The 15974-nt window shown below is 29.7% G+C and overlaps 2 protein-coding genes across 2 annotated transcripts; both read right to left on the reverse strand.

Annotated features, from left to right (window-relative positions):
• Nucleotides 1-10297: 10297 nt before the first annotated feature.
• LOC139869039 (uncharacterized) lies at nt 10298-11232 on the reverse strand. The gene is made up of 2 exons (XM_071857371.1): nt 10518-11232; nt 10298-10419 (listed from the first exon to the last, which is right to left on the reverse strand). The coding sequence occupies exons 1-2, from the start codon at nt 11230-11232 to the stop codon at nt 10298-10300; spliced, it is 837 nt and encodes a 278-aa protein (XP_071713472.1).
• Nucleotides 11233-13141: 1909 nt separating this feature from the next.
• LOC139866213 (AAA-ATPase At2g46620-like) lies at nt 13142-14928 on the reverse strand. Its single transcript, XM_071854365.1, has one exon. It carries the CDS (start codon nt 14811-14813, stop codon nt 13269-13271), a length of 1545 nt encoding a protein of 514 aa, XP_071710466.1. The 5' UTR covers nt 14814-14928; the 3' UTR covers nt 13142-13268.
• Between the last annotated feature and the right edge of the window lie 1046 nt (nt 14929-15974).

Consider the following 15974-nt stretch of genomic DNA (forward strand, 5'->3'; position numbering starts at 1 on the left):
TAGTCAAGGGTCAAATGAATATATGAACATAGTTACAAAGTTTTCGAGACTCAACATTACATACTTTGCTTATCGTATCGAAATCATATGAAGATTAAGTTTAAATTTGGTCGAAAATTCCCGGGTCATCACAGTACCTACCCGTTAAAGAAATTTCGTCCCGAAATTTGAGTGAGGTGGTCATGGCTAACAATAAAAATGTTTTCATGACGAATATGAGTTGATAAATAGAGTTTTATCATTATTGAGTAATATAGATAAAACAATTTGATTACGCGAAAAGTATAAGTGAAGATTTCGTAAGAGAGTGAAATGAGTAATTGTAGATTCATTTTAACCGATGACGTAGTTATGGTTGATTTTCGGAATTCATGGGATTTAAAGAAAATCTTCGTAATAAGATTTGGTTTTTCGGCGATTAAGGAAATCAGGATCCTCTTTGATTAAATGCGATAATCGGTTTCGATTGCTCTGTCGGATATTTCACTATAAGTCTACCCCTTTCGTTTCCTTATTTCAATATCTCACATCTTCTATTCTTTCTCCTTCAATTCATACTTCAAAACATTCGTGATTATGCTCCATCCCGTTCTGATCCTTGATATACTTCTAACCTTCATATCTGTCATTCTTTTCTTTCATCTACCACCGAAGGATTTTATTTACTTCTACTATTATCTTGGGGTTATAGTATTATTAATTTTCCCGTGCCTTTACGTAGCAATACGTATTGATATGCACGGTTTGTAATTTCGGGTTTGTTATCAGGCTTTTAAATTCTCCATTATATCTCGAAGCTTCATGCTTTTATTTTCTCTTCCCGACTTCGAGTCAAGCGAGTAATGGTTCAGAATTCGTAGATATGAAGTTTTGGATGAACATGGTTAATGTTCTAAGAATGAACTTATAATGGTACGATCTTGATTTGGTAAATTACCAGAATATCCGAAAAGATAGAACTATCAATAAGATATGTTCTTAATTTGTTTAGAGATTGGGTAGAATGTAAGAGTCGTGTAAATGGCACATGATGATGGTATGTTCTGTGAATCATCACGTTCCATTAGAAACTCAGCATGAATTACTGTAATATAATCACGTTGATCAAGTGTCATTATATTATACTAATTCATGCATCAGTTCCCAACACTACTTCAAAATCATTCATAATTCAAACTCAAATTTTAAAGAAATTTAGAAACTAAAGCAGTTTCCCTTATGATGTAATATAGATAGCACGAAGAGATAAATAATTTCGGACGAGAATATTTATGAAAATATCCTCAGAAATATTGAGGATATTAATAAAGAAAGGTACGATGATATCTTAGGATTTCAGAATCAAATTGTGATGAAGAAATTCATTCACGATGATTTAGAGTGATTAAGGAGTAAGGTATTCGCTAAAGATTTCATCAGAAACAGAATCATCTGGATTCTTTATGTACAAGTTTAGTCCTTGTGATTTGTTCAGAGTCTCCTTCATGTTTGCTCGATTCATTTTTCAGAACTCAGAGATCTGATTCGTAAGCTAGAGTGCTTTTCAGAATTTCAGAATGAATGTTCATAATTCTATGAGATAAATGTGATATGCATACATATAACTGTTGATGTAGAAATGCCACGAGATTCAAAATACTGATTGCTGATTTCCTATAATTGGTATGGCAATTCTCGTTATAAGATATGGATGAGTATATGGTAAGGTTTTAATGAACAACCATAATGGTTCTTCGGAGAGACTTAAGTCAATGAGTAATGAAGTTGTTGGTAAGTTTACTACTAACATGGTGGAATATAAACGATTCTTCGGTAATGATGACGAAAGGCAAACTCGTATATCAAGGTTATAATAAGGCTAATTCGAATAAAAATCGAAGTTGACTTGCTAGAGCTGTGACAAAATTGGCTAAGTTGGAAAGAGATTGAAAAGTTATTTTCGGTAATAACGACGACAAAGGAGCTAGCACAGATACGTATTAAACGTTTATTCAGGTTCCGAGTGTTTTCAGGTGCATAACGATATGCATCAATCTTTTCTTCCGTAGATGAAGTGCGGTTGGTTCATCCTCTCGATTGAGGTGTTTTCAAGAATCATGAAAGGTTTGAACGCAGATTGTAATCGTCAATATACAAATGAGGTTTCAGATGAAATCAAGTGGCAAACTTGAAGAATTGTTTAGTTTCATATGTTATAATCAATATTTTTAATTCATTTTAATTGTGTACTGTTGGTAGTCCTCAGTTGATTAGTCCACAGTTAGCTAGGAACAGTTAGCTAGGATTTTGTTAGCGTGGATTCTTAACAAAATTTCTCATAGTTAATTTGTTTGTTTCTAACAATTTTTATTCCGTCAAATGTTTTTCTTCATTATGCCACTTGTTGGATTCTGATAGGTCAAAATCCAAATAGGAAATTGGATGAAAATGGTTATTCTGAAGTGAACGGATACATATATTTGTGGATACAAACAGGATAGTAAATGACTGTTGAATCAGATTGGAAGAATGTACAGTGTAACTTATTAATGTGAAATCTAAATATTCCTCGGGTATTACCTACCCGTTAAAATATTTTCATCATTAATAGTTTGTACGAAAGAATTTTTAATCACAATCTTTATGAAAATATATATACATATATATTTTCTTCAGATGTAATTATGGATTTAATGAGTCAATATAATATTAGAATGATTTGAGTTTCGATTTGAGCTAGAATAAGTAATCTCTAAAACTATTAGGATCCACATATTCTTCGCAGAATATTAATGAAGTTATGGTTCAATACTTCATTGTTAATTGCTGTTGGTACTCCTTGGTATCCATGGTGCGTATGATGTTGATGTTCTTGGAACAGATTGTGATGTTGAGGTGTGGGATGCTGATGTTGCTGTTGGTGATGGTGGTACTGTTGATGTTGCTGAAGCTGGTACATTTTGCACCATATTTTTCAAGGCTACAACTCGTGTGAGAAGCTCGTTGACTTCTTCTATTATTCCGGGATGATTGTCGGTCGGAACGAGCGGATGAATAAGGTTTAGAATTTTAGATAGAATATAATCATGGCGAGATATTCGGATAATGAGAGTGAAAATGGTGTTTCTGATTGGTTCGCCGGTGAGTGCTTCAGGTTCATCACCAAGAGGTGAATTCGGTTGGTGAAAAGGATCGCCTTCTTCTCGTATCCATTTATTAAGTCGACTACAAACCCATCAAATGAATTGAGGATGGATGATTGATTGATTCATTCTGGCGACGCTGCTTTCTGGAGCTGGAGTGGGACTCCATATCGGAATCCGAGGGACTTGAACTAGTGGTGAGTTCCACTGCGTACGATAGAATAAAGGAGTTTTCGATATGAAATGATTTTCGGATATCGGATGATATTCTAATTACATAGAATATCTATACATAGTACAGAAGATCCCGTAGATTGTGAAGGGAATTAAGGACACGTGTCAGATAAAGTCTACAGTAACAGATACGCTAAGATATGAGTTAGCAGATACGCTAAGATATGAATTTTGTCTATACACTATTCATGCAATCAATGCAGTAAGATGTGTCTAGACTAAGAATGATAAGCAGGTAAATTTTGACAAGAATGATAAGCAAAACTTTTGACATGCAGACTAGGTTCAAGTCCAGACTCATTAATATAATCTAACAACTACTGGGTCGAAGTCCAGACTTCACTAATGCATCCTAACAACTACCGGTTAGACACACTAATGTTGACCTGGTTCGCTAGGACCACCGCTCTGATACCAACTTTAATGCCCCGTCCTAATCCATCCGGATGAAGTCCATATCAATTATAAATGATTCATAATAGTTGATTTCATCACGAGGTACTTGATCTCTAAATGATACATTTTACAAATATTGCATTCGTTTTTAAAAGACAAACTTTCATTTCATCGAAAGTTGACAGGTATGCATACCATTTCATAATATCCAATCTATAAATGACCTAATCTGTCATTTACTTAATAATCATCTCTAATGAACTTCAACGACTCGAATGCAACGTCTTTTGAAATATGTCATGAATGACTTCAAGTAATATCCCTAAAATGAGCTAATGCACAGCGGAAGATTTCTTTCAAACCTGAGAATAAACATGCTTTCAAGTGTCAACCAAAAGGTTGCTGAGTTCATTAGTTTATAGTATCATTTCATTTTTATCATTTTAATAGACCACAAGATTTTAAATATTATAAAACATGCAGAAGTCTCATTCCAACTGCACCAAAAAATATCTTTCATATGAAGAACACCTGGTAAGGATTCAAAATATAATAGTAACCATCTGTGCCGGTCTTTCACCCCACGGCTGAATACATGTGCCTTCAAAATATAGAACCTCTGTGCCGGTCTTTACACCCCACGGCTGAACACATGTTTATAAAATATAAGACAACCGGTGCCAAAATGTCATAAATAATAAACCATCCACCCCGGCTCGGGAGCTCATACTCTCTAAAGGAAACCGGGGGCTGATGCGTGTCATAATGATCAACCCCAATCCCAGATAATTCTTTCATAGAATACAGTTAAGGTACTTGTGTCTATTGCGTCAAACATTTATAAAAGCGCATATAATCTCAGTCCCAAAAATGTAAAGAGTAAAAAGGGAATCAAATGAAACTCACCATACTGTATTTCGTAGTAAAAATACATATAACATCATTGAACAAATGTAAGGTTGGCCTCAGATTCACGAACCTATATCATTTGTATATATATTAAAACATATACTCGAAATCGAATTAAATCTATATATTCTTATTAATGATGTGTTTATTATATTTAATAGTTTATAAGTTTTCATTACTTATTTATATGTTTTTATTTTGTACATAATAATATTAATATAGTTAAGTTATGTATTTTTAAATATATCTTTATATATATAATCTTCAATTTTTATACTTATAATCTTAATCATGTCTTTTAATTTTTATTTTCATAATTATAGTCGTTTTAATAAATAATAGTAATATAGATATTACTGATAATAATAATCATGATAGTTTTATTGAAAACAGAAATATAGTTTTAGTAATATTAGTCATAATAATAACAATATTAATAATGATAGTTATGTTAATAATAATAATGATAATATTTATAATAGTACATATGTTATTAATAATAATAACAGATTTTATTATTTTCATAGTAATAACAATCATAATCATAATAATGATAGTAATAATAATAGTTTTAAGAAATATGATAATTTTAAAAGTTATGATTCTTTTAATAATAATGATTATATTACTACTTATATTTATAATAAGAATACTAAAAATAATATTTATGAAAATATTAACAATTTGTATTATTTCATAATGATAGTAATATTAGTAATCCTAATCATAGCAATAATAATAACTAGTAGTTCATAATTAATATCAATAATAATTATAATAGCACTAATAGTAATAATTATAATACTTGTAATAAAACTAATTAATAATAACAACATTAATAATAATAATAATAATAATAATAATAATAATAATAATAATAATAATAATAATAATAATAATAATAATAATAATAATAATAATAATAATAATAATATATTGAAAACTACCTCAAAAACGGATTTCTAAAAAGAGTTTCCCCAGACCGGGCTCGAACCCGAGACCTCTCGCTCACACTCAACACTCCCTAACCACGGCTCCATTTATGCTTTTTCTGATTATTATGCTTTCGGTTATGATATAACCCATATTACATGATTCTTATCTTCTTCTTCCTCCTCAACTTTCAATTTTTCGTTCGATTCACATCCTAATTCTTAACCTCATTGATTATTTGGTGTAACAGAAAAGATATATAATCGTGATCTTCATTAACAGAAAAAAAATTAATTAAAAAAAAATATAAAGAAGAAGAACAGCAGACCCTTCGTCGTTGTTATGAACTTTTTTAAAAAAAATATTTGATTGCTATCATATGTACGTATTAGACAAATATTAAAACACAAAATATATTTCAAATCAATCCTAGAAACTTTTGAAATCGTTAATCTAACTGGACTCTTCAAAACGAATCCGAATTTCACCAAGAACAAAGGTGTTGACTTTTTGTTTTAAAAGTTTGACTCAGAAATTTGAAGTCGATATAACGAATTGGAATTTGGTATTTTGCAGAAAGTTTGAGTGTGTGATTCCTAACACAACTGCAATTCTAGTTTTTGAAATTAATTTGAATTTAGGCATTTGATAAAAAAAGTATAATACAGAGGTGTCGAGCTTTATAAAACCTGAGTTTTCTGTTTTTAGTTTTACACAATGCCGTGGTTTAACATATAAATGGAACTGAATAATTAAAGTAGAACTGATGTGATCGATTTTTGTTGTCTTGCACTGTGATATCGATGGGTAACAGTATTAGACAGAATATTACGTAACAGAAAGAGATAAAATATATAAAGGTGATTACTACTTGTAACAGATTTTTGGATTGTCTCTGATAATTGATTCTAATTGGTATGAGTTTAATAGTAAATGGACAAATTAATCTCAATGGAACTGCGAAAGAAAAACTGATTACGTATCCGATTTATTTCATGAATATATCCATTCGTATATCTATAATAATATATCTGTTTGTTAATAAATCTGTATTTTATAAATCTAATTATCTATATATGAATTTATATGTATATATATCTGTAATTTAGATAGGTTTATGTATCTATCTATTTAGTTGTATTTGTATACTTGTATTTATTTATATATCTGTTATTATTATTTATAATAAATATTAACCTATTATTATTAACATTGTTGTTAATAATTATAATAATAATAATCAATAATAGGAATAATAATAGTATTAATGGCAATGATATTAATAATAATAATATTAATGTTAATAATAATATTAATATCAAATTAATTAAATACAAATAATAATATTAATAATCATGATATTATTTTTATCATGGTACTTATGCTAATAATAAAGATAAGAATAATGCTAGAAAAATCTTATTTGTAACTACAGTCTTAATAATAATAATAATAAATGAAGTTTCTATCTTAATACTTATACTAGTAATAATAATCTTAATAATTATTAGATTTACAATTTTACCAATAACAATGATATTAATAATGTTAATATTAAGATTTATTTTTGAAAATAATAATAACAATATTAATAACTATATTTTAACCTTTAATTATTTTTACAATTTATTAATTGTATCAAATTTCATGTTTATGTATTTTACATCATAAAAATGATAACACTCATATTAATATTAATATTTACTTTAATATTAGTAGTTAAGGTAATAATAATATTTGTAAAGATAACAATTTAAATGCATTAACTTTCATATCTATATAATATTTATAATAATATAACTATTACTGATATTAACTATTAATATTAACATTAGTATCAATAATAATGTAAAAGTAGTAATAATATTACTATAACAATTATATTTTAACTTGTTAATAATATATTATTACTTATGTAATATTTAATAATCATATAACATTATATAACAACTTTTATTGAATAGTTATTATTTATCCATTATAAATTTATTACATTATTATAATAATCATACATAAAATATCTAGAGTTTCATTTCTAATAACAACTTTTTATCTTGTATAATATTTTACATAATTAAGTCATTTGATTAAGTTGTATTATATTATTTTGATTTATTATATAAACTGATATTTGTATATATATATATATATATATATATATATATATATATATATATATATATATATATATATATATATATATATATATATATATATATATATCTAATTACAACATTCGTTCGTGAATCGTCGAGAATAGTCAAGGGTCAAATGAATATATGAACATAGTTACAAAGTTTTCGAGACTCAACATTACATACTTTGCTTATCGTATCGAAATCATATGAAGATTAAGTTTAAATTTGGTCGGAAATTCCCGGGTCATCACAATTATCACTATTATTAGTATTATAATTATCATTAATATTGTTATCATATTTAGATTTACAAGTATTAGAAATATTAATATCATTAGTATTTTTATAAGTATTGTTATTATCAACAAAAGTAATATTAATAAAATCACTATTATTGGTAATATGACTATTAGTATAGTTATAATTAAACTTATTATTGTTATTATTATTAGTAGTAAAAATTGTTATATTCATAATTATTATTATTGATATTACTATAAATAAATATTTTTATATAAAAATACATTACCAGAATATAAAAAAATCACATATCACTATAATTTTATTATTAACGATATAATAACTAAGCTATATATATATAATATATAAATTAATATATACATATATATTTTTTTATATAAACCCTAATATAAATTATTACTATTAAAATGTGATAATGAAAGATAAACACTAGTTAAATAAAATAGATAAATCAAATATACCTATATCTATATAACAAATAATTTAACAAGTATATTATATCATTTACGAGTATATGTTTTAATATATATACAAATGATATAAGTTCGTGAATCCGAGGCCAACCCTGCATTGTTCAGTTGTTCAATATAGTCATATGTATTTTTACTACAAAATACATTAGGTGAGTTTCATTTGCCTTTTTACCCTTTATATTTTTGGGCTGAGAATACATGCGCAATTTTTATAAATGTTTTACGAAATAGACACAAGTAATCGAAACTACATTATATGGTTGAATGATCGAAGCCGAATATGCCCCTTTTTGCTTGGTAGCCTAAGAATTAGGGAACATCACTAATTTTGAGAATTAGTGCATGCCTAATTGACGCGAATCCTAAAGATAGATCTATTGGGCCTAACGAACCTCATCCAAAGTACCGGATGCTTTAGTACTTCGATGTTGTTTTTATCATGTCAGAAGGATTTCCCAGAATGATAGGGGATATTCTTATATGCATCTTGTTAATGTCGGTTACCAGGTGTTCACCATATGAATGATTTTTGTCTCTATGCATGAGACGTATATTTATGAGAACTGGAAATGAAATTCTTGTGGTCTATTAAAATGATGGAAATGAATGATTATGATAAACTAATGAACTCACCAACCTTTTGGTTGACACTTTAAAGCATGTTTATTCTCAGGTATTAAAGAAATCATCCGCTGTGCATTAGCTCATTTTAAAGATATTACTTGGAATCATTCATGGCATATTTCAAAAGACGTTGCATTCAATTCGTTGAGTTCAGTAAAGATTATGATTAAGTAAATGACAGATTAGATCATTTTTAGATAGATATTATGAAATGGTATGCATGCTATCAACTTTCGATGTAATGAAAGTTTGTCTTTTAAAACGAATGCAATGTTTGTAAATTGTATCATATAGAGGTCAAATACCTCGTGATGTAATCATATGTTATTGTATTCATTCTTATGGATTAGGACGGGTCGTTACACTTCCGTTAACCAACACTGAGGTTCTAGCAGAATACAAACAACCACGAATCCACTTACACCAAGATGGACCGAAACCAAGAGATGAAAGCATAAAAAATAAGTAATCCCAATTAACAGAATCGTAGGCTTTCTCAAAATCCACTTTGAATAAAAGTAATTGACGGTTCTGTTTCTTATACAAAGAAATGATTTCACTAAGCATCAACGGGCCGTCTAAAATATGACGGCCTGAAATAAAGGCCTATTGAACCGGGGAAATTATCTTGTCAATAACATTAGCGAGGCGATTCGTGAGTAATTTAGTAATAATCTTATAGAAAAATCCTACAAGAGAGATCGGGCGAAAATCATTGATGTGAACCGGGTTGCTCACTTTAGGGATGAGCGAAAAGAAAGCTGAGTTTGCACCGATGGCATGGATCTGGTAGTGAAAAAATGATGAACCTTGGTACAAATATCATAATGTAAAATATCCCAGAAGTGCTTAATGAAGCGAAATGTAAAACCATCGGGGCCTGGTGCTTTAGAACCTCCGCAATCCCAAACCGCACATTTGATTTCCTCAACATCAAAATCTCGTTCTAAATACGTAGAATCATTATAAAAGACAATAACGAATGTGGTGTGATATTACCGAACGCAGCCCCACTGTTGGAAGCAGCAAACTTATTTCTGAAAAAGTCAAAAAATTTATCTTTAATTGTGTTCGGATCGTCCACCCACGCACCATCAACCATAAGACCTAGAATTTGTTATTGTCGCCTTTTATATTTAATAGAACGATGAAAGAATTTAGTGTTCTCGTCCCCTTCAACATCCCATTTTATTCTAGCCTTCTGTAACTAATCCATAGCTTCCAACTTAGAAAGATCTCCTTTATCTTGAAACAATGAGTTACGTCTATTAACAATATCGGGAGATGCCGATCCCATGTCAATCAAAACATCCAGGTCTTTTATTTCTTCTGACAGAACATTAATGCGGCCATGCTCAACAGAACGAGTATTATGAATCCACGACGTAACTTAGATTTTAGAAGGCGAAACTTAAACATAATATCACCACCAATGTTGGCTGTAATATCAGCCCAAGCACTCCGGACAGTAGAATCGAAATCATCCCTTGCAAACCATGAATCAAAAATCTTGAAAAAAGTGGGACCAAAATCAACTATATCCTGAAACAAAAAGACATGCGAATGGTCCGAAAAACCACGTGGCAAAACGATACCTTTAAGGTTATCAAAATGATCGAGGACATTAGCAGAAAGAAAAAATCTATCAAGCTTACTGAACTTCGAACCGGCCTTATTCCTCCTGGTGAATTGAAGGCCGCCAAGAGGGACTTCAAATAATAACTGCGAATCAATAAACTCGTTAAAAGCTTCAGCATCTCGGGAACAAAATTCAGTTCCAAACCTCTCCTCTTCAGAACGTACCGAGTTCCAATCCCCAAAAAGAATGTACTTTCCTACATTATCTACCATGAAACGAGAAAGCTTGGACCACAGATTAACTTTATCATGTAACTGTTGGGGGCCGTAAACGTTAACCATGTAAACCTCCACGTCCTCACGTATCCATCGCCCTTTCACAATAACATAATTTTTATCGCTCCATATATGTTCCTTGGAGAAAGCAAAAGGATCCCATAAAGAAATAATACCACCTGAAAAACCACAAGCTAAGCTAATAGCAAAATCAAATTGATGATTACCCCATAACGACTTTAGACGATACATCTTAAGACGAGTCATCTTTGACTCTTGAAGCCCCATAAATTGAACGTTCGACTTTGCACAAGTATCTCTGATCCATTGACGTTTCAAAAAATCCTTGGACCCGCAACTATTAATAGAAAGAATCTTCATGGAAAATCAATAGAAACGCATTCACAACCAAAAAAAAAAAAAAACTCGATATTCCGATCATCCGCAACTACGCACGCTATTCACTTGTATTAATTGCAAGTTATAGAAAGAGTTGTGGAAGACAAACAAGTTTTATGAAATTTTTGTTGTATAGTGAAGTTATGTTTCATAACATGACGAAGAGTTAAACACGAGAGATAAAATAGTATATTATTATTGAGTTGTTGAATGTGATGAGAAAATGAAATCTAGTGTTTGGTGGTTATGTACCGAGTTTCAAATTGCAGAAAAAAGTCGGACTGATGACATGACCTTATTTATCTGTTCGGTTCGGTACGGTATGATTCGGTTATTTTTTATGTTATTTCGAGTTTGGTTCGGTTCGGTCCGTACCTAAAACTGAAAATTCGTAAAACTGTGGACCAAGGGCCAAACCGAAAAAACTCGGTTAGATTCAAGATAGGTTTGGTCTAGTACGAAGTACGATCTTTAAATTTTTTCAATTTTTTATGTACCATGCACACTTTTTAACTACTTGTTCTCATATAATGAGGGACCTTTTTTGTAACTTCATTAAGGAAGTCAGACGGTAACTACAAAATTTGTTGCTACATGCTTATATACTTTCTAACTAACAAAAACAATAGGAAACATCCAATTACAGATTAGGAATAGTACACATAATAATACAAAGTTGTTACGTAAATTCATTTAACTAATACATTGCAGTTTGTTGAATAAAAAATTAAAATAAAAAATAATTAATACGAAGTAAAATGTAAACCAAAACTTGTAGTCGAGGCTAAATATGTTGATGTTATGTGGTGTGGGTTGAGACTCTAGAGATTACATTTTTATGTATTGTGATTAGGCGGTATTTTTTTTAAACCTTACATGCATTTGGGTAGGTATTGTATGCACTTCTAACTTTGATTCATTGATGACCTTCTCACATGGGTAGAAGAGGTGTTTCAGTCTCAAATTTCAGGCAGACAGATTTTATTACATTGCGGCTACAACTTTATGGCGGATTTGGAGATTGCGGACGACATTGTTCATGAATTGCGCGAAGTCATGAAAAGTGATTTATTCAATTGCATTGTTAATGACCCGTACGAAGTCAGGAAAAGTGATTTATTTGATTGCATTGTTAATGACCTGCACCAAATTAGGAAAAGTGATTTATTAAATTTCATTAGATTATTGTTTTTTCCTAGCTTAATCTATATCTAAATTGGTGCCAGATTTGGAATACCTCGCTATGTAATCCTATTTAACTTTTTTTTTTTGTTGGTTCTAGCGCCTTGAAATATATATATATATATATATATATATATATATATATATATATATATATATATATATATATATATATATATATATATATATATATATATATATATATATATATATATAGATGTTTGTTGTGAAAACTAAATTGGATGAAACTAATAAATAATATAATTAAAATATATATATATATATATATATATATATATATATATATAATCAAAAAAATATAGATATAATTTTGAATTTATTATATAAATAAATAAATAAACTTATTTACTTTGCGAACCACACATTTTTCGGATTAAGCTAATGAGATGTTGAAATTTGTTGAAGTTTGACCAAAAATTCAACATTGGACCAATTCTCATTTACACAGTTTTGAATTTTTGACGCAGGTATATCCATCAAATTATTCAAGTTTCAAATGCCATGTTTTCTTTGTTCAAAGCTTGAAAAGTTGAAATCGTTGCAAATAGTATTAAGTTTGAAACTTTTAATATATATTTATTTTTAATAAACCAGCATAAGATGAATCAAACTTAGTATGTAATTTTACTAAAAGAAAGAACAAATGGTATCTTGTACATTTGGTTGTTTAACAAATAATATGAAATTGTACATACAAAAATAACTAAGCAAAAACTTATACACTAAAATACGGACACTTCATGCTGAGAATTTTCCTTTTCTAAACCATCAAAATGATCTTTCTTACTATGTTTAGTCTTCAATAATCCGTAAAACTTCTTAAACTCTTTAACCGTCGGAATACTTTCTCGTCTAAACGACCCCGTATTATGTGATTCCTCGGCGGTTCTAGCCGAACCACTATACATCAAACGTGGTGGCAACCCTGCGGGCCCACCGTGACCAAGCAAACCCGATGGCACACCTAGCGCACCGCCAACCGAAATACTATGTGTCAATCTCAATGGCTGTTCATTTTCAGCAACACTAGCAACAGTCACTTTCATATCATTATTAACCTTCAACGAGTTAATAACATTTTTCAAAGCTCGAGTGGGTGAACCACGGTTCGAGACCATAATTTCCCCGATCTCGGCCGGACTCAAACTAGCACCGGATTGAAAAATCTCCTCAACTTGTGGGAACAACTTGTGCTCCTTTAGCCCTAAATGACTATTAGCAAGTGTTTTAAAACCTGTAAAATCACATAACTTAAATTGCACGTGCACATCAATTCTACCGGGCCTCATAACCGTTGGATCAACTTGATCTTTATTACTAACCGTAAAAACCAAAACGCGTTCTTCACCGCACGATGAAATAATCCCATCCATAAAATTCAAAATCCCGGATAAATTCACAGCCGTTGATTTCTCTACTAAATAACGATCTAAATCTTCAACTACAATCATTGATTTGCTAGTTGTTTGCAACAATAGCAATTTCAGATCAGAATCATTATTAACTTTCGAAAAATCAACGTCGTAAATATCGTATCGTAAAAACTTTGCCATTCCGGCGATAAAGCTCGATTTTCCGGTACCTGATGGACCGTGTAACAAGTAACTCCGCTTCCAAACACGACCTAAACGATGATAATACTGCTCGGATTTCAAAAACGATTCTAAATCAGATTTAATTTTGCTTTTAACATCCGCATCCACCGCTGACGTGTCAATCGTTGCTGGATGATTAAACGGAACTGATATCCACCGTCCATTTTTCGGATCATTCTCCGCGTTGATATAAAGCTTAATCTGCTTTGTTTTCAGCTCAATTTCTTCTACAACATCATGAATATGTTGAAGGTAAGTCGATAAAATTCTTCGTTTCTCTTTTCGTCTCAATTTCAATACTAAACTACTTTTTTCAAGCTTCCAGAAGATTCGTGAACCGAGATAAGTATCCGTAAACATCTGCTGCGTATCATCGATCACGAGATTGATCTCGTTAGGTTTCGTGTTACCGGAAAATAGATTAACGAAATCGGAATCTTCAGCTGAAGGTAATGAATTGAGGTACGTGAAACATTTGTCGTAAACTTGATTTTGTTGCATGTGATTGTTGAATTTGGGGATTTTGTAAATCTGATGTGCATGAAAATATTCTTCCATTATTTTCCATTTATTTTTTAAAAAATGTCCTCCAGTTGTTCGCGACAATATTCGATGCATTAACCAGAAACAGATCACCACCACCGCCACCACTAATAAAACCATAAGAAACATAATTTCTGGCAATATATATTTTTATTTTGAATAGTTTGTGTATATATAGTACGTATGATGATATGATGAGAATGATATGGTTTTAAGGAATGAATTTTTGTAGTGCTATAACGTATAATAAAGTAAAGTATGATTTGAAGTAGTTATAAAGGAGCTAGGTTATCAACAAGTCAAGAAATAGATACGTATATTAAATTATTTAATTAATAACTAATTACTAAATATATAAATAAAAATGAATAATCAATTTGTTAGACACGTGAATGCAAGTCAAGAAAGGAGGGTGTGAGGAAGAGAATGTGTTGGAATTAAATTAAGATTTGATCGGTCTATAAACGTGTGCTTGTGTTACGTTAATTTGTTGTGTAGTCATTTTAACAAACTAATAATAATTGTCAAAAATATACTCTATTAATTGAAGAATTAAAGATTATTATTATTATTATTATTATTATTATTATTATTATTATTATTATTATTATTATTATTATTATTATTATATTTATAATATACAAAGCAAAATAGAGGTCAAAGTATTGACTATTTGATTAGTAGAAACTATGCACTGCGTATTAAGGGTGACACTAGGTTGGTTCGGTAGCATGAATGAATGTTATTAAGCTAATGAATAAATAACTATATTTGTTGAAAATGTTTAAATTAATTATAATGTAGTATGAACTATGAAGAGAAGATCAGTTAGAGTTTTGTAAGAGGGTGATGATAATAAATTTAACAAAGTTTCTGATAGCGATACAAGTTTGGTAGAAATCAAAAGATTTAATAAAATTTCACATTCTCTATATTTCTAACTATACTAAAACACAAACGCTACTCACTTTTCTTTTTCTTTTTTTTAAAAAAAAAAAAATCTTATTTTTAGTTAAATTATTAATATTAATTATTTATTTACATTTATATTTTTATCTGTAAATAAAGAATATGTTTGCAACATATAGGTATACTATTATAAGAATTCCGATAACAACAGCCCTGATGACTATCGTTCACATTTGTTAATGTATTATACACTACAGTTATATTATTTTTTTGCGATTTTTTAAATGTACAAGATATTTGAACAATAATTATATATGTATCCTTATAAACAAGTGTCTTCACTTCATTTTTAATTCTTTCTCATATTTTAGCAATCTTATT

This window comes from Rutidosis leptorrhynchoides, chromosome 9 (genome assembly GCF_046630445.1).
Source record: "Rutidosis leptorrhynchoides isolate AG116_Rl617_1_P2 chromosome 9, CSIRO_AGI_Rlap_v1, whole genome shotgun sequence".
NCBI lineage: Eukaryota > Viridiplantae > Streptophyta > Magnoliopsida > Asterales > Asteraceae > Rutidosis > Rutidosis leptorrhynchoides.

Excerpts from the sequence above, each read along its gene's own strand:
- LOC139866213 (XM_071854365.1), bottom strand. The coding sequence starts at position 14,813 with ATGTTTCTTATGGTTTTATTAGTGGTGGCGGTGGTGGTGATCTGTTTC.
- LOC139869039 (XM_071857371.1), bottom strand. The coding sequence starts at position 11,232 with ATGGGGCTTCAAGAGTCAAAGATGACTCGTCTTAAGATGTATCGTCTA. Across the intron at positions 10,420-10,517 it reads TATTACAGCCAACATTGGTG|AAGAAATAAAAGACCTGGAT; the intron begins GTGATATTATGT and ends ATGTTCTGTCAG.